Consider the following 20910-nt stretch of genomic DNA (forward strand, 5'->3'; position numbering starts at 1 on the left):
GCAGTACTGAGGGAGCGCCGCACTGTCGGAGGGGCAGTACTGAGGGAGCGCTGCACTGTCGGAGGGGCAGTACTGAGGGAGCGCTGCACTGTCGGAGGGGCAGTACTGAGGGAGCGCCGCACTGTCGGAGGGCAGTACTGAGGGAGTGCTGCACTGTCGGAGGGGCAGTACTGAGGGAGCGCTGCACTGTCGGAGGGGCAGTACTGAGGGAGCCTTCACAGATTTTGTGCGCAGTGACTGATTTACTCTCTTTCACCCCCCCCTCCCCTCCCCTCCCCCCCCAGGGTACTATCGGCCGAGTCTGACCACTGAGTACGACGAGAGCAGCCCAGGCGGTGACTTTGACTTCATGTCCCGTCTGGTGAGGGACTGGGAGGAGGCCGCACAGCTGCCGGCAGACAAGGGCCAGGTCGTGCGTCAGGTCATCGTGCGTTCCGGTAAGTTCAATAAGAACATAAGAAATAGGAGCCAGGAACAGGCCATTCGGCCCCTCGAGCCTGCTCCGCCATTCAATAAGATCATGGCTGATCTGACCTTGGCCTCAACTCTACTTTCCCGCCCGATCCCCACACCCCTCGACTCCCCTGTAGCTCAAATATCTGTCTTATCTCCAACTTATTGTGTACAGTTTTGGTCTCCTTACGTAAGGGAGGATATACTTGCCATAGAGGGAGTGCAACGAAGGTTCACAGGATTGATTCCTGGGATGGCGGGACTGTCGTATGAAAAGAGATTGAGTAAACTAGGCCTGTATTCTTACAGGGCTTGATAGGGTGGATGCTGGGAGAATGTTTCCCTTGGCTGGGGAGTCTAGAACCAGGGGCCACAGCCTCAGGATAAAGGGTCGGCCATTCAGGACTGAGATGAGAAGAAATTTCTTCACACAGAGGGCGGTGAATCTTTGGAATTCTCTACCCCAGAGGGCTGTGGAGGCTCCGTCGTTGGATATATTCAAAACAGAAGTCGATAGATTTCTGACTAGTAAGGACATCAAGGGATATGGCGATAGGGCCGGTGAATGGAGTTGAGGCAGAAGATCAGCCATGATCTCATTGAATGGCGGAGCAGGCTCGAAGGGCCGAATGGCCGACTCCTGCTTCCATTTCTTATATTCTTAAGTTCTTAAATATATTTAATGACCCAGCCTCCACCGCTCTCTGGGGCAGAGAATTCCAAAGATTCACGTCCCTCTGAGAGAAGAAATTCCTCCTCATCTCCGTCTTAAATGGGCGACCCCTTATCCTGAAACTGCCCCGTGGTTCTAGAATCATGCAGCACAGAAAGAGGCCATTCAGCCCATCGTACCCGTGCAGCCTCTGGAAAAAGCAGCCTGATTAGTCCCGCTCCCTCCTGCCCTTTTCCCCCCCATGGTCCTGCAAATTTTTTCCCCTTCAGGTATTTACCCAGTTCTCTTTTTGAAAGTTACTCTTGAATCTGCTTCCACCGCAATTTCAGGCAGCGCGTTCCAGATCACAACTCACTGCGTAAATACACTACTGCTCATCTCCCCCCTCTGGTTCTTTTGCCAAGTATCTTAAATCTGTGTCCCTCTGGTTACCGACCCTCCTGCCAATGGAAACAGTTTCTCCTCTTAACCTTCTCTGCTCTAAGGCGAACAAGACCAGCTAACTCTCGAAGTCTCTCCACATCACTGAAGTCCCTCATCCCCCGGTACCATTCTGGTGAATCTCCTGCACCCCCTCCTTGTTGTACGCAGGCATGAGAGGGGCGGGGAGAACGGGATCATCCAAGGCGAGATGGACTGCACCGTCTTTCGGATGAGACGTTAAACCGAGGCCCCCGGCCGCCCTCCCAGGTTGACTGAGAAAACCCCACGGCCACCACTTTGAAGAGCAGCCTTTTTATTTTTTAAAGGCTAGGTGGGTTTTCCCGCCGCCCCCTCCAACCCCGCACCTTGAGCGCCCGGTCCGCGACCTCCGACCCAGCCTGAGTTTCGATGGGATATTCGACTGAGGGGTGCAGCGCGCCCAGCCGACTCCGATCCTTGTCTTCCCCCCTCCCCCCCAACCCCCGCCAGTGATCGGGACTGGGCAACCATGGCTGATTTCCCTGAAGCCAGTCGTGGCCCTGCTTGTTAACCCTGCCATTTAAAGGTGTTAAACGCGCTATATAATGGCAAGTTGTTGTGTATGATCTCTCTTCTCCCTGGACTGGCACTTTCCTGTCTTTCTCTTGCTCCTGTTTCCTTTGGTTCTCTTTCTCCCTCCCACTCCCCCTTCCCATTCCCCAGGAGTGGTGCTGTGTACGTCTCCCCTCTAACCCCCTCTCGCTCTCTCTCCATTCCCCAGGAGTGGTGCTGTTTACCTCTCCCCTCTAACACCCTCTCGCTCTCTCCCCATTCCCCAGGAGTGGTGCTGTGTACGTCTCCCCTCTAACCCCCTCTCGCTCTCTCTCCATTCCACAGGAGTGGTGCTGTGTACGTCTCCCCTCTAACCCCCTCTCGCTCTCTCCCCATTCCCCAGGAGTGGTGCTGTGTACGTCTCCCCTCTAACCCCCTCTCGCTCTCTCCCCATTCCCCAGGAGTGGTGCTGTGTACGTCTCCCCTCTAACCCCCTCTCGCTCTCTCCCCATTCCCCAGGAGTGGTGCTGTGTACGTCTCCCCGCTAACCCCCTCTCGCTCTCTCTCCATTCCCCAGGAGTGGTGCTGTTTACCTCTCCCCTCTAACCCCCTCTCGCTCTCTCCCCATTCCCCAGGAGTGGTGCTGTGTACGTCTCCCCTCTAACCCCCTCTCGCTCTCTCTCCATTCCCCAGGAGTGGTGCTGTGTACGTCTCCCCTCTAACCCCCTCTCGCTCTCTCCCCATTCCCCAGGAGTGGTGCTGTGTACGTCTCCCCTCTAACCCCCTCTCGCTCTCTCCCCATTCCCCAGGAGTGGTGCTGTGTACGTCTCCCCTCTAACCCCCTCTCGCTCTCTCCCCATTCCCCAGGAGTGGTGCTGTGTACGTCTCCCCTCTAACCCCCTCTCGCTCTCTCCCCATTCCCCAGGAGTGGTGCTGTGTACGTGATGCACTATCAACAACACCGAAGACTACGAGTTGAACTTATACGAAGTAGGCTTTTATTGACTAAGAACTGGAGCATGCCTCTGCTAGTGGATCCATCCTAAGAGCTCCCGGGGGAAGGGTGGTGAGTCACCTTTATACCTGGGCTTAGGGGTGGAGCCAGGGGCGGAGACATGCCCGGACCTGTACAGAGTTAACAGTGGTTTACCACACAGACATGTACAGAGTTAACAGTGGTTTACCCCATTCACCCCTGTTTAAAAAAGAGTCCGGCGGGGTGAAGTGTTTCAAAAGTTCGTATACGAAAGTCTCTCCGGGGGTCTTGTCTGCCGTAATGATCTTCGTGGTGCCGGTTGCGGCGGTTCTTTGCCCGCGGCCGCTTCTCGCGTGGGACGGGGCACTGGTGTGTCGTCCTCTCGGGGTAGGGATGGCACCGGCATGTCATCAGTTCGTGGTAGACACCCTGGTGGTGCGTCGTGGGTAGTGGTGGTGGGTGGAGGTAGTGGATGGTGATCGATGGTGTTTCGGGTGGTACCTGAGGGTGCGAGGTCTCGAATTGAGACTGTGTCCTCCCGCCCGTCAGGATACGCCACGTAGGCGTACTGTGGGTTGGCGTGGAGGAAGTGAACCTTTTCGACCAGGGGGTCCATCTTATGGCTCCTCACGTGTTTCCTGAGCAGGACGGGTCCCGGAGACGTCAGCCATGGCGGTAGTGATGTCCCCGAGGTGGATTTCCTGGGGAAGACGAACATCTTCTCGTGAGGGGTGGCGTTTGTGGCAGTACAGAGCAGTGATCGTATGGAGTGGAGCGCATCGGGGAGGACATCTTGCCAGCGGGAGATTGGGAGGCCCTTGGATTTTAGGGCGAGCATGGCGGTCTTCCACACCGTTGCGTTCTCCCTCTCTACCTGTCCGTTACCCCGGGGGTTGTAGCTGGTAGTCCTGCTCGTGGCTATGCCCTTCTCGAGCAGGTACTGGCGCAGCTCGTCGCTCATGAACGACGAGCCCCTGTCGCTGTGGATGTAATTGGGGAAGCCAAATATGGCGAACAGGTCGTTGAGGCACCTGATGACTGTGGCACTGGTCATGTCCGGGCAGGGGATGGCGAAGGGGAAACGGGAGTACTCGTCAATAATATTGAGGAAGTACGTGTTGCGGTCAGAGGAGGGAAGGGGCCCCTTGAAATCGACGCTGAGACGTTCGAAGGGGCGGGTGGCTTTAATCAGGTGTGCCCTGTCTGGCCTATAAAAATGCGGTTTGCATTCGGCGCAGACCTGGCAGTTCCTGGTCATGGTCCTGACCTCCTCGATGGAGTAAGGCAGGTTGCGAGCTTTAATAAAATGGAAGAACCTGGTGACCCCCGGGTGGCAGAGATCATTGTGGAGGGTCCGTAGCCTATCGACTTCTGCGTTGGCACATGTCCCACGGGATAGGGCGTCTGGGGGCTCATTACGTTTCCCGGGCCGGTATAAATATCGTAGTTGTAGGTGGATAACTCGATCCTCCACCGCAATATCTTATCATTTTTGATTTTCCCCCTTTGTCTGTTGTTAAACATAAATGCTACTGACCGTTGGTCAGTGAGCAGGGTGAAACGTTTACCGGCCAGGGCCGTACAGCCTCCACTATCGCCTGGGCCTCCTTCTCGACTGAGGAGTGTCGAATTTCGGGGCCCTGGAGGGTCCGTGAAAAGAAGGCCACGGGTCTCCCCGCCTGGTTAAGGGTTGCGGCTAGGGCGAAGTCGGATGCATTGCTCTCCACTTGGAAAGGGATGGACTCATCCACTGCGTGCATTGTGGCCTTCGCAATGTCCTCTTTTATGAGGGTGAAGGCCGCACGGGCCTCTGCCGTCAGGGGGAAGGAGGTTGACTTGATGAGGGGCCGGGCTTTGTCCGCATAGTTGGGCACCCACTGGGCGTAGTAAGAGAAGAACCCTAGGCATCTCTTCAGGGCTTTTAGGCAGTGGGGGAGGGGTAGTTCCAGGAGGGGGCGCATTCGGTCGGGGTTGGGGCCGATGACTCCGTTTTCCACCACGCAGCCAAGAATAGCGAGGCGCGTGGTGCGGAACATACATTTTTCTCTGTTGTATGTCAGATTCAGCCGTTGGGCCGTACGGAGGAATTTTTCTAGGTTGGCGTCGTGGTCCTGCCGGTCATGGCCGCAGATGGTGACGTTGTCTAGATAGGGGAAGGTGGCCTGCAGCGCGTTCTGGTCAACCATCCGGTCCATCTCCCTTTGGAAGACCGAGACCCCGTTGGTGACGCCGAAGGGGACTCGGAGGAAGTGGTAGAGGCGACCGTCAGCCTCAAAGGCCGTGTACTGGCGGTCCTCAGGCCTGATGGGGAGCTGGTGGTATGCCGACTTCAGATCAATCGTCGAGAATACCCGGTATTGTGCTATCTGGTTGACCATGTCAGATATGTGGGGAAGTGGGTATGCGTCTAATTGCGTGTATCGATTGATCGTCTGGCTGTAATCAATAACCAGGCGCTGTTTTTCGCCGGTCTTCACTACCACCACTTGGGCTCGCCATGGGCTGGTGCTGCCCTCGATAATCCCTTCCCTCAGGAGTCTTTCTACTTCTGATTTAATAAAGCTCCTATCCCCGGCACTGTACCGCCTGCTTTTAGTAGCAATTGGCTTGCAGTCTTTGGCGAGGTTAGCGAACAACGGGGTGGGGGGGGTTTGACCTTCAGGGTGGACAGGCTGCATACTTTGCGCGGCGCCGTGTTTAAATTCTGCCGGCTGCAGACTGTAAGTGGGGGCAGGGGCCCGCCATATGCCATCGTGATGCTCTCCAGATGGCACTGGAAGTCTAATCCTAGCAGTACGGGAGCGCAGAGCTGTGGCAGGACGAGGAATTTAAAATCTCTGTACTCCACGCCGTTCACTGTCAGAGTCGCTACACAGTAGCCGCCGACGTCCGCCGTATGGGACTTTGAGGCCATAAAGACCTGGTGGCGTGTGGGCATAACCGATAGGGAGTAGCGTCGCACCGTGTCGGGGTGGATGAAGCTCTCCGTGCTTCCGCAGTCGAAAAGGCAATTTGTGGCATGGCCATTTACCTTTACGTTCATCATGGACCTGGCTAGTTGATGGGGCCTAGATTGGTCCAGGGTGATGGAGGCTATCGTTGAGGTCGGTGGGTCGCTGTAGTATTCGCCCGCGCCGGGGGCCTGGTCCCGAAATGGTGTCTAAGATGGCGGCTCCCCCGCGGCTGGTGGTGCCCAAAATGGCGGCCCGCACGGCTCACACGTGGCTGGTGGGGTCCAAAATGGCGGCCTGCACGGTTCACACGCGGCGCTGCTGGAATTGGGGGTCGATTTCGCCCTGCACACTCTCGCGTAGTGGCCTTTCTTGCCGCATTTGGAGCAGGTCGCGTCCTTTGCTGGGCATTGCTGTCTGGGGTGCTTGGCCTGGCCGCAGAAGTAGCATTTCTGGCCTCTGGTCATTGCAGCTGTAGTTGGGCTGCTGGCGGCTTGTGGCCTTACCGGGTCCCAAGATGGCTGCTCCCGTGACATCCACGTGGCCATCCGGTCAGGGGGGTAGGCGTCCATGTTCTGGAGGGCCACGTCTAACGAGTTAGCGAGGGCCACCGTCTTCTGCAGGTCGAGCCCCCTCTGTTCCAGCAGCCTCTGCCGAGTATAGTTGGACCTGATGCCGGCTACGTAGGCGTCCCGGATCAGGTCTTCTGTGCATTCCTTGGCCGTCACCGCTTTGCAATTACAGGCCCGGCCGAGGACTCTCAGTGCCAGTAAATATTCGGCGCCCGATTCCCCGGGGCGCTGTTTTCGGGTAGCCAGGAGGTGTCTGGCGTAGACCTCGTTAACAGGCCTCACGTATTGTTCCTTTAGCGTCGCGATGGCGGCCGCGTAAGTTGTGGCGTCTCGGATGATCGAGTAGACTCGGTGGCTCACCCGTGAGTTCAAGACAAGCCGTTTCGCGTCATCTGTAGTGACGGTAGTGCTGGAGGCCTCCAGGAAGGCTTCGAAACAGCTCAGCCAGTGTTCAAAGTTATTGGCTGCATCTGCTGCTTGAGGATCCAGGTCTAAACGTTCCGGCTTCAATTTGCTCCATGTCGAAAATTTAGTCAATAAAATTGATGCACTATCAACAACACCAAAGACTACGAGTTGAACTTATACGAAGTAGGCTTTTATTGACTTAGAACTGGAGCATGCCTCTGCTAGTGGATCCATCCTAAGAGCTCCCGGGGGAAGGGTGGTGAGTCACCTTTATACCTGGGCTTAGGGGTGGAGCCAGGGGCGGAGACATGCCCGGACCTGTACAGGGTTATCAGTGGTTTACCACACAGACATGTACAGAGTTAACAGTGGTTTACCACAGTACGTCTCACCTCTAACCCCCTCTCGCTCTCTCCCCATTCCCCAGGAGTGGTGCTGTGTACGTCTCCCCTCTAACCCCCTCTCGCTCTCTCTCCATTTCCCAGGAGTGGTGCTGTGTACGTCTCCCCTCTAACCCCCTCTCGCTCTCTCCGTTCCCCAGGAGTGGTGCTATGTACGTCTCCCCTCTAACCCCCTCTCGCTCTCTCCCCATTCCCCAGGAGTGGTGCTGTGTACGTCTCCCCTCTAACCCCCTCTCGCTCTCTCTCCATTCCCCAGGAGTGGTGCTGTGTACGTCTCCCCTCTAACCCCCTCTCTCTCTCTCTCCATTCCCCAGGAGTGGTGCTGTGTACGTCTCCCCTCTAACCCCCTCTCGCTCTCTCCCCATTCCCCAGGAGTGGTGCTGTGTACGTCTCCCCTCTAACCCCCTCTCGCTCTCTCCCCATTCCCCAGGAGTGGTGCTGTGTATGTCTCCCCTCTAACCCCCTCTCACTCTCCCTCCATTCCCCAGGAGTGGTGCTGTGTACGTCCCCCCTCTAACCCCCTCTCGTTCTCTCTCCATTCCCCAGGAGTGGTGCTGTGTACGTCTCCCCTCTAACCCCCTCTCGCTCTCTCTCCGTTCCCCAGGAGTGGTGCTGTGTACGTCTCCCCTCTAACCCCCTCTCTCTCTCTCCCCATTCCCCAGGAGTGGTGCTGTGTACCTCTCCCCTCTAACCCCCTCTCGCTCTCTCCCCATTCCCCAGGAGTGGTGCTGTGTACGTCTCCCCTCTAACCCCCTCTCGCTCTCTCCCCATTCCCCAGGAGTGGTGCTGTGTACGTCTCCCCTCTAACCCCCTCTCGCTCTCTCCCCATTCCCCAGGAGTGGTGCTGTGTACGTCCCCCCTCTAACCCTCTCTCGCTCTCTCCCCATTCCCCAGGAGTGGTGCTGTGTACGTCTCCCCTCTAACCCCCTCTCACTCTCTCCCCATTCCCCAGGAGTGGTGCTGTGTATGTCTCCCCTCTAACCCCCTCTCGCTCTCTCCCCATTCCCCAGGAGTGGTGCTGTGTACGTCTCCCCTCTAACCCTCTCTCGCTCTCTCCCCATTCCCCAGGAGTGGTGCTGTGTACGTCTCCCCTCTAACCCTCTCGCTCTCTCTCTCCCCAGGAGTGGTGCTGTGTATGTCTCCCCTCTAACCCTCCCTCGCTCTCTCTCTCTCCGTTCCCCAGGGGTGGTGCTGTGTACGACTCCCCTCTCACCCTCTCTTGCTCTCTCTCTCCCCAGGTGTGGTGCTGTGTACGTCTCCCCTCTAACCCTCCCTCGCTCTCTCTCTCTCCGTTCCCCAGGACTGGTGTTGGTTCCGACTCCCCTCTCTCACTCTCTCTCCATTCCCCAGGAGTGGTGCTGTGTACATCTCCCCTCTAACCCCCTCTCGCTCTCTCTCCATTCCCCAGGAGTGGTGCTGTGTACGTCTCCCCTCTAACCCCCTCTCGCTCTCTCCCCATTCCCCAGGAGTGGTGCTGTGTACGTCTCCCCTCTAACCCCCTCTCGCTCTCTCCCCATTCCCCAGGAGTGGTGCTGTGTACGTCTCCCCTCTAACCCCCTCTCGCTCTCTCTCCATTCCCCAGGAGTGGTGCTGTGTACGTCTCCCCTCTAACCCCCTCTCGCTCTCTCTCTCCCCAGGAGTGGTGCTGTGTACGTCTCCCCTCTAACCCTCTCTCGCTCTCTCTCTCCCCAGGAGTGGTGCTGTGTACGTCTCCCCTCTAACCCTCTCTCGCTCTCTCTCTCCCCAGGAGTGGTGCTGTGTACGTCTCCCCTCTAACCCTCCCTCTCTCTCCCCAGGAGTGGTGCTGTGTACGTCTCCCCTCTAACCCTCCCTCGCTCTCTCTCTCTCCGTTCCCCAGGACTGGTGTTGGTTCCGACTCCCCTCTCTCACTCTCTCTCCATTCCCCAGGAGTGGTGCTGTGTACATCTCCCCTCTAACCCTCCCTCGCTCTCTCTCTCTCCGTTCCCCAGGAGTGGTGCTGTGTACGTCTCCCCTCTAACCCCCTCTCACTCTCTCCCCGTTCCCCAGGAGTGGTGCTGTGTACGTCTCCCCTCTAACCCCCTCTCGCTCTCTCCCCATTCCCCAGGAGTGGTGCTGTGTACGTCTCCCCTCTAACCCCCTCTCTCTCTCTCTCCGTTCCCCAGGGGTGGTGCTGTGTACGGCTCCCCTCTAACCCTCACTCGCTCTCTCTCCGTTCCCCAGGAGTGGTGCTGGGCAAGGACGGCGGTGCCATCAAGCAGATGATTTGGCCATTCTGGCTGGGGGTCGGAGGACCGATCGGGTCCGGCCAGCAGTACTTCCCGTGGATCCACGTGGAGGACCTGGGCGGGATCATCGCACACGCGCTGGACAACGGGTCGGTGACGGGCGTTCTGAACGGGGTGGCCCCCACCCAGAACACCAACGGCGAGTTTGCGGGGGCGCTGGCGGCCAGCCTGAGGCGTCCGGCGCTGCTGGCCCTGCCTGGGTTGGCGGTGCAGGCCGTGCTGGGTGCCGAGCGGGGGGTGATGTTGCTGGAGGGCCAGCGGGTGGTGCCTGAGCGCACCTTGCGGAGCGGGTACAAGTACCGCTACCCCGAGCTCCAGGCCGCCCTGGAGGACATCGTGTCCTGACCCTCGTGACGGCCCCGCGGGCCAAGTCGGGGGAAGGGGGATGGCGAGGTCGGGGTTGGGGGAAGGCGAGGTCAGAGTCAATTGATGAGGGATTGTGAGGTTGGCAGGGTGAGGGGTCAGGAGATGGTGAGGTCGGGGGTCAGAGGATGGCGAGGTCGGGGGGTGTCAGGATGGCGAGGTCAGGGGTCGAGGATGGTGAGGTCAAGGGTTGGGGATGGCAGGGTCAGAGATGGCGAGGTCGGGGGCGTCAGGATAGCGAGGTCGGGGGTCGAGGATGGTGAGGTCAAGGGTCGGGGATGGCAGCGTCAGGGATGGCGAGGTCGGGGGTCAGAGGATGGGAGAGAGAGCGAGACAGGGGACGAGTGCAGTTGATGGGAGAATTGCAGGATCAGAAGGTGCGGACGTGCTGCAAGACCCCTGCCGCCCCCCACCCCAAGATGTCGGTCCCGTTGAATTTTGCTTGTGTCTAAACCAATTATTCGAAAAGCAATAAAGGTTTGTTTTCTTTTGCCGTGATGGTGTTGAGCTGCTGTGTCCCTTGTCATCTTTTGTCGAGAGACCTCATCACATCTCAAGTCCCTCATCCCTGGTACCATTCTGGTAAATCTCCTTTGCGCCCTCTCCTTGTTGTATTTTAAAAGTACGCAGGCACTGGACCTGGGAGATTGGAGGGGTTGGGGATGGGGGTGGGGCGAAACTGGACAGTGCTCAATGCAAAATTAACTGCACTGCCTTTTGGATGAGACGTTAAACCGAGGGCCGCGTCTGCCCCCTCAGGTGGGACGTAAAAGATCCCACGGCCACTATTGGAAGACAAGCAGCTGGAGTTCTTCCCGGTGTCCTGGGACCAATATTTATCCCTCAACACAACATCACTGAAAAAACAAGTTATCTGGTCATTTACCTCATTGTGGGATCTTGCTGTGCACAAATTGGCTGCCGTGTTTCCTACGTTATAACAGTGACTACACTTCAAAAGTACTTCATTGGCTGTAAAGTGCTTTGGGACATCCCTCCTGCTCTTTCCCCGTAGTCCTGCAAATTTTTCCCTTTTTTTGAAAGCGGTGATTGAATCTGCCTCCACCACCCTCTCAGGCAGTGCATTCCAGATCCTAACCACTTGCTGCATAAAAAAGTTTTTCCTCATGGCGCCTTTGGTTCTTCTGCCAATTACCTGAAATCTGTGTCCTCTGGTTCTCGACCCTTCCGCCAATGGGAACAGTTTCTCTCTATCTACTCTGTCCAGACCCCTCATGATTTTGAACACCTCCATCAAATCTCCTCTTAACCTTCTCTGCTCAAAGGAAAACAACCCCAGCTTCTCCAGTCTATCCACGTAACTGAAGTCCCTCATCCCTGGAATCATTCTCATAAATCTTTTCTGTGCCCTCTCTAAGGCCTTCACATCCTTCCGAAAGTACGGTGCCCAGAATTGGACACAATACTCCAGTTGAGGCCGAACCAGTGTTTTATAAAGGTTCATCATAACTTCTTTGCTTTTGGACTCTATGCCTCTATTTATGAAGTCCAGGATCCTGTATGCTTTTTTAACCACTTTCTCCATCTGCCCTGCCACCTTCAGCGATTTGTGCACACACACCCCCAGGTCTCTCTGTTCATGCACCCCCTTTAGGATCGTACCCTTCAGTTTATGTTGTTGCCGCCGCCTCTCCTCGTTCTTTTCTACTGTGTCAGCCGTGGCTCAGTTGGTAGCACTCCGTCTCTCGCCTCGGAGCTAGAAGGTCATCGTGGGTTTGAGCCCCTCCCCCCACACCAGAGACTCGAGCCCCATAATCCCGGGCCGACACTCCCCTGCACTGTGGGAGGGGCAGTACTGAGGGAGCACTGCACTGTGGGAGGGACAGTACTGAGGGAGCACTGCACTGTGGGAGGGACAGTACTGAGGGAGCACTGCACTGTGGGAGGGACAGTACTGAGGGAGCACTGCACTGTGGGAGGGACAGTACTGAGGGAGCGCTGCACTGTGGGAGGGGCAGTACTGAGAGCGCTGCACTGTGGGAGGGACAGTACTGAGGGAGCGCTGCACTGTGGGAGGGGCAGTACTGAGGGAGCGCTGCACTGTGGGAGGGACAGTACTGAGGGAGCACTGCACTGTGGGAGGGTCAGTACTGAGGGAGCGCTGCACTGTGGGAGGGACAGTACTGAGGGAGCACTGCACTGTGGGAGGGTCAGTACTGAGGGAGCGCTGCACTGTGGGAGGGACAGTACTGAGGGAGCGCTGCACTGTGGGAGGGACAGTACTGAGGGAGCACTGCACGGTGGGAGGGGCAGTACTGAGGGAGCACTGCACTGTCGGAGGGTCAGTACTGAGGGAGCGCTGCACTGTGGGAGGGGCAGTGCGGAGAGAGCACTGCACTGTGGGAGGGGCAGTACTGAGGGAGCGCTGCACTGTCGGAGGGGCAGTACTGAGGGAGCGCTGCACTGTGGGAGGGACAGTACTGAGGGAGCACTGCACTGTGGGAGGGTCAGTACTGAGGGAGCGCTGCACTGTGGGAGGGACAGTACTGAGGGAGCGCTGCACTGTGGGAGGGACAGTACTGAGGGAGCACTGCACGGTGGGAGGGGCAGTACTGAGGGAGCACTGCACTGTCGGAGGGTCAGTACTGAGGGAGCGCTGCACTGTGGGAGGGGCAGTGCGGAGAGAGCACTGCACTGTGGGAGGGGCAGTACTGAGGGAGCGCTGCACTGTCGGAGGGGCAGTACTGAGGGAGCGCTGCACTGTGGGAGGGGCAGTGCGGAGGGAGCGCTGCACTGTGGGAGGGGCAGTACTGAGGGAGCGCTGCACTGTGGGAGGGGCAGTGCGGAGGGAGCACTGCACTGTGGGAGGGGCAGTACTGAGGGAGCACTGCACTGTGGGAGGGACAGTACTGAGGGAGCGCTGCACTGTCGGAGGGTCAGTACTGAGGGAGCGCTGCACTGTGGGAGGGGCAGTACTGAGGGAGCGCTGCACTGTCGGTGGGGCAGTACTGAGGGAGCACTGCACTGTCAGAGGGGCAGTACCGAGGGAGTGCCGCACTGTCGGAGGGGCTGTACTGAGGGAGCGCTGCACTGTCGGTGGGGCAGTACTGAGGGAGCGCTGCACTGTCAGAGGGGCAGTACCGAGGGAGTGCCGCACTGTCGGAGGGGCAGTACTGAGGGAGCGCTGCACTGTCGGAGGGGCGGTACTGAGGGAGCGCTGCACTGTCGGAGGGGCGGTACTGAGGGAGCGCTGCACTGTCAGAGGGGCAGTACTGAGGGTGCTCTGCACTATCGCAGGGTCAGTACTGAGGGAGCGCTGCACTGTGGGAGGGGCAGTACTGAGGGAGCGCTGCACTGTCGGGCTGTACTGAGGGAGTGCTGCACGGTCGGAGGGGCTGTACTGAGGGAGCGCTGCACTGTCGGTGGGGCAGTACTGAGGGAGCGCTGCACTGTCAGAGGGGCAGTACCGAGGGAGTGCCGCACTGTCGGAGGGGCAGTACTGAGGGAGCGCTGCACTGTCGGAGGGGCAGTACTGAGGGAGCGCTGCACTGTCGGTGGGGCAGTACTGAGGGAGCGCTGCACTGTCGGAGGGGCAGTACTGAGGGAGTGCTGCACTGTGGGAGGGGCAGTACTGAGGGAGCGCTGCACTGTGGGAGGGGCAGTACTGAGGGAACGCTGCAGTGTCGGAGGAGCAGTACTGAGGGAGCGCTGCACTGCCGGAGGGGCAGTACTGAGGGAGTGCTGCACTGTCGGAGGAGCAGTACTGAGGGAGCGCTGCACTGTCAGAGGGGCTGGACTGAGGGAGCACTGCACTGTGGGAGGGGCAGTACTGAGGTAGCGCTGCACTGTCGGAGGGTCAGTACTGAGGGAGCGCTGCAATGTCGGAGGGGAAGTACTGAGGGAGCGCTGCACTGTTGGAGGGGCCGTACTGAGGGAGCGCTGCACTGTGGGAGGGGCAGTACTGAGGGAGCGCTGCACTGTGGGAGGGGCAGTACTGAGGGAGCGATGCACTGTCGGAGGGTCAGTACTGAGGGAGCACTGCACTGTGGGAGGGGCAGTACTGAGGGAGCGCTGCACTGTCGGAGGGGCAGTACTGAGGGAGCGCTGCACTGTGGGAGGGTCAGTGCGGAGGGAGCGCTGCACTGTCGGAGGGTCAGTACTGAGGGAGCGCTGCACTGTCGGAGGGGCAGTACTGAGAGAGCGCTGCACTGTGGGAGGGGCAGTACTGAGGGAGCACTGCACTGTCGGAGGGGCAGTACTGAGGGAGCGCTGCACTGTCGGAGGGGCAGTACTGAGGGAGCGCTGCACTGTGGGAGGGGCAGTACTGAGGGAGCACTGCACTATCGGAGGGTCAGTACTGGGGGAGTGCTGCACTGTGGGAGGGGCAGTACTGAGGGAGCGCTGCACTGTCGGAGGGGCAGTACTGAGGGAGCGCTGCACTGTCGGAGGGGCAGTACTGAGGGTGCTCTGCACGGTCGGAGGGGCTGTACTGAGGGAGCGCTGCACTGTCGGTGGGGCAGTACTGAGGGAGCGCTGCACTGTCAGAGGGGCAGTACCGAGGGAGTGCCGCACTGTCGGAGGGGCAGTACTGAGGGAGCGCTGCACTGTCGGAGGGGCAGTACTGAGGGAGCGCTGCACTGTCGGAGGGGCAGCACTGAGGGAGCGCTGCACTGTCGGTGGGGCAGTACTGAGGGAGCGCTGCACTGTCGGAGGGGCAGTACTGAGGGAGTGCTGCACTGTGGGAGGGGCAGTACTGAGGGAGCGCTGCACTGTGGGAGGGGCAGTACTGAGGGAGCGCTGCAGTGTCGGAGGGGCAGTACTGAGGGAGCGCTGCACTGCCGGAGGGGCAGTACTGAGGGAGCGCTTCACTGTCGGAGGAGCAGTACTGAGGGAGCGCTGCACTGTCGGAGGGGCAGTACTGAGGGAGCGCTGCACTGTGGGAGGGGCAGTACTGAGAGTGCTGCACTGTGGGAGGGGCAGTACTGAGGGAGCGCTGCACTGTCGGTGTGTACTGAGGGAGTGCTGCACGGTCGGAGGGGCTGTACTGAGGGAGCGCTGCACTGTCGGTGGGGCAGTACTGAGGGAGCGCTGCACTGTCAGAGGGGCAGTACCGAGGGAGTGCCGCACTGTCAGAGGGGCAGTACTGAGGGAGCGCTGCACTGTCGGAGCTGCAGTACCGAGGGAGCGCTGCACTGTCGGTGGGGCAGTACTGAGGGAGCGCTGCACTGTCGGCGGGGCTGTACTGAGGGAGCGCTGCACTGTCGGTGGGGCAGTACAGAGGGAGCGCTGCACTGTCGGTGGGGCAGTACAGAGGGAGCGCTGCACTGTCGGAGGGTCAGTACTGAGGGAGTGCTGTACTGTCGGAGGGGCTGTACTGAGGGAGTGCTGCACGGTCGGGGGGCAGTACTGAGGAAGCACTGCACTTGGAGGGGCTGTACTGAGGGAGCGCTGCACTGTCGGGACAGTACTGAGGGAGTGCTGCACTGTGGGAGGGGCAGTACTGAGGGAGTGCTGCACTGTCAGAGGGGCAGTACTGAGGGAGCGCCGCTCTGTTGGAGGGTCAGTACTGAGGAAGCGCTGCACTGTCGGAGGGTCAGTACTGAGGGAGCGCTGCACTGTCGGAGGGGCAGTACTGAGGGTGCTCTGCACTGTCGGAGGGTCAGTACTGAGGAAGTGCTGCACTGTCGGAGGGGCTGTACTGAGGGAGTGCTGCACGGTCGGGGGGGCAGTACTGAGGGAGTGCTGCACTGTCGGAGGGGCAGTACTGAGGGAGAGCTGCACTGTGGGAGGGTCAGTACTGAATGAGTGCTGCACTGTCGGAGGGGCAGTACTGAGGGAGCGCCGCACTGTCGGAAGGGCAGTACTGAGGGTGCTCTGCACTGTCGGAGGGTCAGTACTGAGGGAGTGCTGTACTGTCGGAGGGGCTGTATTGAGGGAGTGCTGCACTGTCGGGGGGCAGTACTGAGGGAGCGCCGCACTGTCGGAGGGGCAGTACTGAGGGAGTGCTGCACTGTCGGAGGGGCAGTACTGAGGGAGTGCTGCACTGTCGGAGGGGCAGTACTGAGGGAGCGCCGCTCTGTTGGAGGGTCAGTACTGAGGAAGCGCTGCACTGTCGGAGGGTCAGTACTGAGGGAGTGCTGTACTGTCGGAGGGGCTGTACTGAGGGAGCGCTGCACTGTCGGTGGGGCAGTACTGAGGGAGCGCTGCACTGTCAGAGGGGCAGTACCGAGGGTGTGCCGCACTGTCAGAGGGGCAGTACTGAGGGAGCGCTGCACTGTCGGAGCTGCAGTACCGAGGGAGCGCTGCACTGTCGGTGGGGCAGTACTGAGGGAGCGCTGCACTGTCGGCGGGGCTGTACTGAGGGAGCGCTGCACTGTCGGTGGGGCAGTATAGAGGGAGCGCTGCACTGTCGGTGGGGCAGTACAGAGGGAGCGCTGCACTGTCGGAGGGTCAGTACTGAGGGAGTGCTGTACTGTCGGAGGGGCTGTACTGAGGGAGTGCTGCACGGTCGGGGGGCAGTACTGAGGAAGCACTGCACTCGGAGGGGCTGTACTGAGGGAGCGCTGCACTGTCGGGACAGTACTGAGGGAGTGCTGCACTGTGGGAGGGGCAGTACTGAGGGAGTGCTGCACTGTCGGAGGGGCAGTACTGAGGGAGCGCCGCTCTGTTGGAGGGTCAGTACTGAGGAAGCGCTGCACTGTCGGAGGGTCAGTACTGAGGGAGCGCTGCACTGTCGGAGGGGCAGTACTGAGGGTGCTCTGCACTGTCGGAGGGTCAGTACTGAGGAAGTGCTGCACTGTCGGAGGGGCTGTACTGAGGGAGTGCTGCACGGTCGGGGGGGCAGTACTGAGGGAGTGCTGCACTGTCGGAGGGGCAGTACTGAGGGAGAGCTGCACTGTGGGAGGGTCAGTACTGAATGAGTGCTGCACTGTCGGAGGGGCAGTACTGAGGGAGCGCCGCACTGTCGGAAGGGCAGTACTGAGGGTGCTCTGCACTGTCGGAGGGTCAGTACTGAGGGAGTGCTGTACTGTCGGAGGGGCTGTATTGAGGGAGTGCTGCACTGTCGGGGGGCAGTACTGAGGGAGCGCCGCACTGTCGGAGGGGCAGTACTGAGGGAGTGCTGCACTGTCGGAGGGGCAGTACTGAGGGTGCTCTGCACTGTCGGAGGGTCAGTACTGAGGAAGTGCTGCACTGTCGGAGGGGCTGTACTGAGGGAGTGCTGCACGGTCGGGGGGGCAGTACTGAGGGAGTGCTGCACTGTCGGAGGGGCAGTACTGAGGGAGAGCTGCACTGTGGGAGGGTCAGTACTGAATGAGTGCTGCACTGTCGGAGGGGCAGTACTGAGGGAGCGCCGCACTGTCGGAAGGGCAGTACTGAGGGTGCTCTGCACTGTCGGAGGGTCAGTACTGAGGGAGTGCTGTACTGTCGGAGGGGCTGTATTGAGGGAGTGCTGCACTGTCGGGGGGCAGTACTGAGGGAGCGCCGCACTGTCGGAGGGGCAGTACTGAGGGAGTGCTGCACTGTCGGAGGGGCAGTACTGAGGGAGTGCTGCACTGTCGGAGGGGCAGTACTGAGGGAGCGCCGCTCTGTTGGAGGGTCAGTACTGAGGAAGCGCTGCACTGTCGGAGGGTCAGTACTGAGGGAGTGCTGTACTGTCGGAGGGGCTGTACTGAGGGAATGCTGCACTGTCGGAGAGGCTGTACTGAGGGAGCGCTGCACTGTCCCTCTAACAGTGCAGCGGTCCCTCAGTGCCGCACTCCCTCAGTACTGCCCCCTCAGAGAGTGCAGCGCTCCCTCAGTGCTGGGGATGTCGGCCTGGATTATGGGCCTCAAGTCTCTGGATTGCGGCCTCGAACCCACAACCCTTCTGACTCTAGAGACGAGAGAGACTGCTCCCCACTGAGCCAAGCTGAGAACAACAACAAGCGGAAGGAGAAAACCGCCCACCGCGTTTCGTGAGCTGTTTGAACAGGAAGCTTTGTGGGTGTCAGTGCCTGGTATTTGGCAATCTGTCATCCACTTACAACCAACTCTCTCGAGCCTGACCTGGGCCCTTGCCAATAGTCATAGCGCAGTATTAAGACATACATCACCTGTTTGGATTGCAGGGGTGGGTTCTGTTTTTATCAACTCTTTTCAAGTATTTTTAGAAGGAAGTGCTTCATTACCAGAGAGACAAAGACAGAAAATATTACCTAGGCAAGCCCGTTGCGGTAGAAATGTAGAAACATAGAAGATAGGAGCAGGAGTAGGCCATTCAGCCCCTCGAGCCTGCTTCGCCATTCAATGCGATCATGGCTGATCATCCAAATTCAGCACCCGGTCCCTGCTTTCTCCCCATACCCCCTTGATCCCTTTAGCCTTAAGAAATGTATCCAACTCCTTCTTGAATATATTTAATGAACTGGCCTCCCACTGCCTTCTGTGGTAGAGAATTCCACAGTTCACCACTCTCTGGGTGAAGAAATTCCTCCTCATCTCTGTCCTAAATGGCCTACCCCTTATCCTTAGACTGTGACCCCTGGTTCTGGACTTCCCGACCATCGGGAACATCCTTCCTGCATCTAGTCTGTTCAGTCCTGTCAGAATTTTAGAAGTTTCAATGAGATCCCCTCTCATTCTTCTAAACTCCAGCGAGTACAAGCCCAATCGACCCAATCTCCCCTCATACGTCATTCCTGCCATCCCAGGTATTAGCCTGGTGAATCTTCGCCTAACTCCTTGCATGGCAAGAACATCCTTCCTCAGGTAAGGTGACCAAAACTGCACACAATACTCAAGGTGTGGTCTCACCAAGGCCCTGTACAACTGCAGCAAGACATCCTTGTTCCTGTACTCAACACCTCTTGCTATGAAGGCCAACATGCCATTTGCCTTCTTACCGCCTGCTGCACCTGCATGCTTACCTTCAGCGACTGGTGCACAAGGACACCCAGGTCTCGTTGCACTTCCCCTTCTCCCAATCTATGGCCATTCAGATAATAATCTGCTTCCTGTTTTTGCCACCAAAGTGGATAACCTCACATTTATCCACGTTATTTTGCATCTGCCATGCTTCTGCCCAATCACCCAACCTGTCCAAATCATCCTGGAGTTTCTCGCATCCTCCTCACAGCACACACGCCCACCCCAGCTTTGTGTCGTCTGCAAATTTGGAGATTTACATCTAGTTCCCTTGTCTAGATCATCATTAATATATATTGTGAATAGCTGGGGTCCAAGGACCGATCCCTGTAGAAGTTTACAATACTGAAGGAGGCCGCTCGGTCGTTCATATCTGTGCCAGCTCTTTGCTAGTTCATCCTGAACTAATCCACTGCTCCACTCCCCATAGCCCTGTATCAATCCCAAACTAATCCACTGCTCCACTCTCTCCCCATAGCCTGTATCAATCCCAAACTCATCCTACTGCTCCACTCTCTCCCCATAGCACTGTATCAATCCAAACGAATCCCACTGCTCCACTCTCTCCCATAGCCCTGCATCAATCCCAAACTAATCCCACTGCTCCACTCTCACCCCATAGCCCTGTCTCAATCCCAAACTAATCCCATTGCTCCACTCTCTCCCCATAGCCTTGTATTATATCCAAACTAATCCCGCCGCCTGATCTCTCCCCATAGTCCTGTATCAATCCCAAACTAATCCTACTGCCCCTCTCTCTTCCTATAGCCCTGTATCAATCCCAAACTAATCCCGCTGCCCCGCTCTCTCCCCATAGCCTGTATCAATTCCAAACTAATCCCACTGCCCTGTTCCCTCCCTATTGCGCTGTATCTATCCCAAACTAATCCCACAGCCATACTCTCTCCCATAGCCCTGTATCAATCCAAAGTAATCCACTGCCTCACTCCCTCCCCATAGCCCTGTATCAATCCCAAACTAATCCCATGCCCGCTCTATCCCCCATAGCCCTGTATCAATCCCAAACTAATCCCAATGCTCCACTCTCTCCCCATAGCCCTGTATCAATCCCAAACTAATCCCACAGCCCCTACTCTCTCCCCATAGCCCTGTATCAATCCCAAACTAAACCCACCCGCCCCGCGCTCTCCCCATAGCCTGTATCAATCCCAAACTAATCCCACCGCCCCACTCTCTCCCCATAGCCCCTGTATCAATACCAAACTTATCCCACTGCCCCGCTCTCTCCCATAGCCCTGTATCAGTCTCAAGCTAATTCCACTGCCCCGCTCTCTCCCCATAGCCCTGTATCAATCCCAAACTAACCCCACTGTCCCACTCTCTCCCCATAGCGCTGTATCAATCTCAAATTAATTCCACTGCCCCATTCTCTCCCCATAGCCCTGTATCAATCCCAAACTAACCCCACTGCCCCACTCTCTCCCCATAGCCCTGTATCAATCCCAAACTAACCCCACTGCCCCGCTCTCTCCCCATAGCCCTATATCAATCCCAAACTAATCCCGCAGCTCTACTCTCTCCCCATAGCCCTGCATCAATCCCAAACTAATCCCACTGCTCCATTCTCTCCCCATAGCCCTGTATCCGTCCCAAACCAATCCTACTGCCCCGCTCTCTTCCCACAGCCCTGTATCAATCCCAAACTAATCCCATTGCTCCACTCTCTTCCCATAGCCCTGTATCAATCCCCAAAGAAATCCCACGGCCTGCTTTCCTCCCATAGCCCTGTATCAATTCCAAACTAATCCCACCGCCCCGCTCTCTCCCCATAGCCCTGTATCAATCCCAAACTAATCCCAGCACCCCAATCTCTCCCATAGTCCTGCATCAATCCCAAACTAATCCACTGCTCCGCTCTCTCCCATAGCCTGTATCCATCCCAAACCAATCCTACTGCCCCGCTCTCTCCCCATAGGCCTGTATCAATCCCAAACTAATCCCGCAGCCCTACTCTCTCCCCATAGCCCTGTATCCATCCCAAACTAATCTCAGCGCGCACCCCTCTC

The 20910-nt window shown here is 58.2% G+C and overlaps 1 protein-coding gene across 1 annotated transcript; it reads left to right on the plus strand.

The window, feature by feature from the left end:
- Positions 1-254: 254 nt before the first annotated feature.
- Positions 255-10516, plus strand: LOC147118329 (epimerase family protein SDR39U1-like). The gene is made up of 2 exons (XM_085984396.1): positions 255-437; positions 9591-10516. The coding sequence occupies exons 1-2, from the start codon at positions 350-352 to the stop codon at positions 9998-10000; spliced, it is 498 nt and encodes a 165-aa protein (XP_085840522.1). The 5' UTR covers positions 255-349; the 3' UTR covers positions 10001-10516.
- Positions 10517-20910: the final 10394 nt, after the last annotated feature.

This window comes from Somniosus microcephalus, chromosome 4 (genome assembly GCF_052327205.1).
Source record: "Somniosus microcephalus isolate GS21.2 chromosome 4, FLI_Smic_1.0, whole genome shotgun sequence".
In the NCBI taxonomy this organism is placed as follows: domain Eukaryota; kingdom Metazoa; phylum Chordata; class Chondrichthyes; order Squaliformes; family Somniosidae; genus Somniosus; species Somniosus microcephalus.

Coding starts and splice junctions, on each gene's coding strand:
- LOC147118329 (XM_085984396.1), top strand. CDS start 350: ATGTCCCGTCTGGTGAGGGACTGGGAGGAGGCCGCACAGCTGCCGGCA. Junction 438..9,590: donor TCAGGTCATCGTGCGTTCCG/GTAAGTTCAATA, acceptor TCCGTTCCCCAG/GAGTGGTGCTGGGCAAGGAC.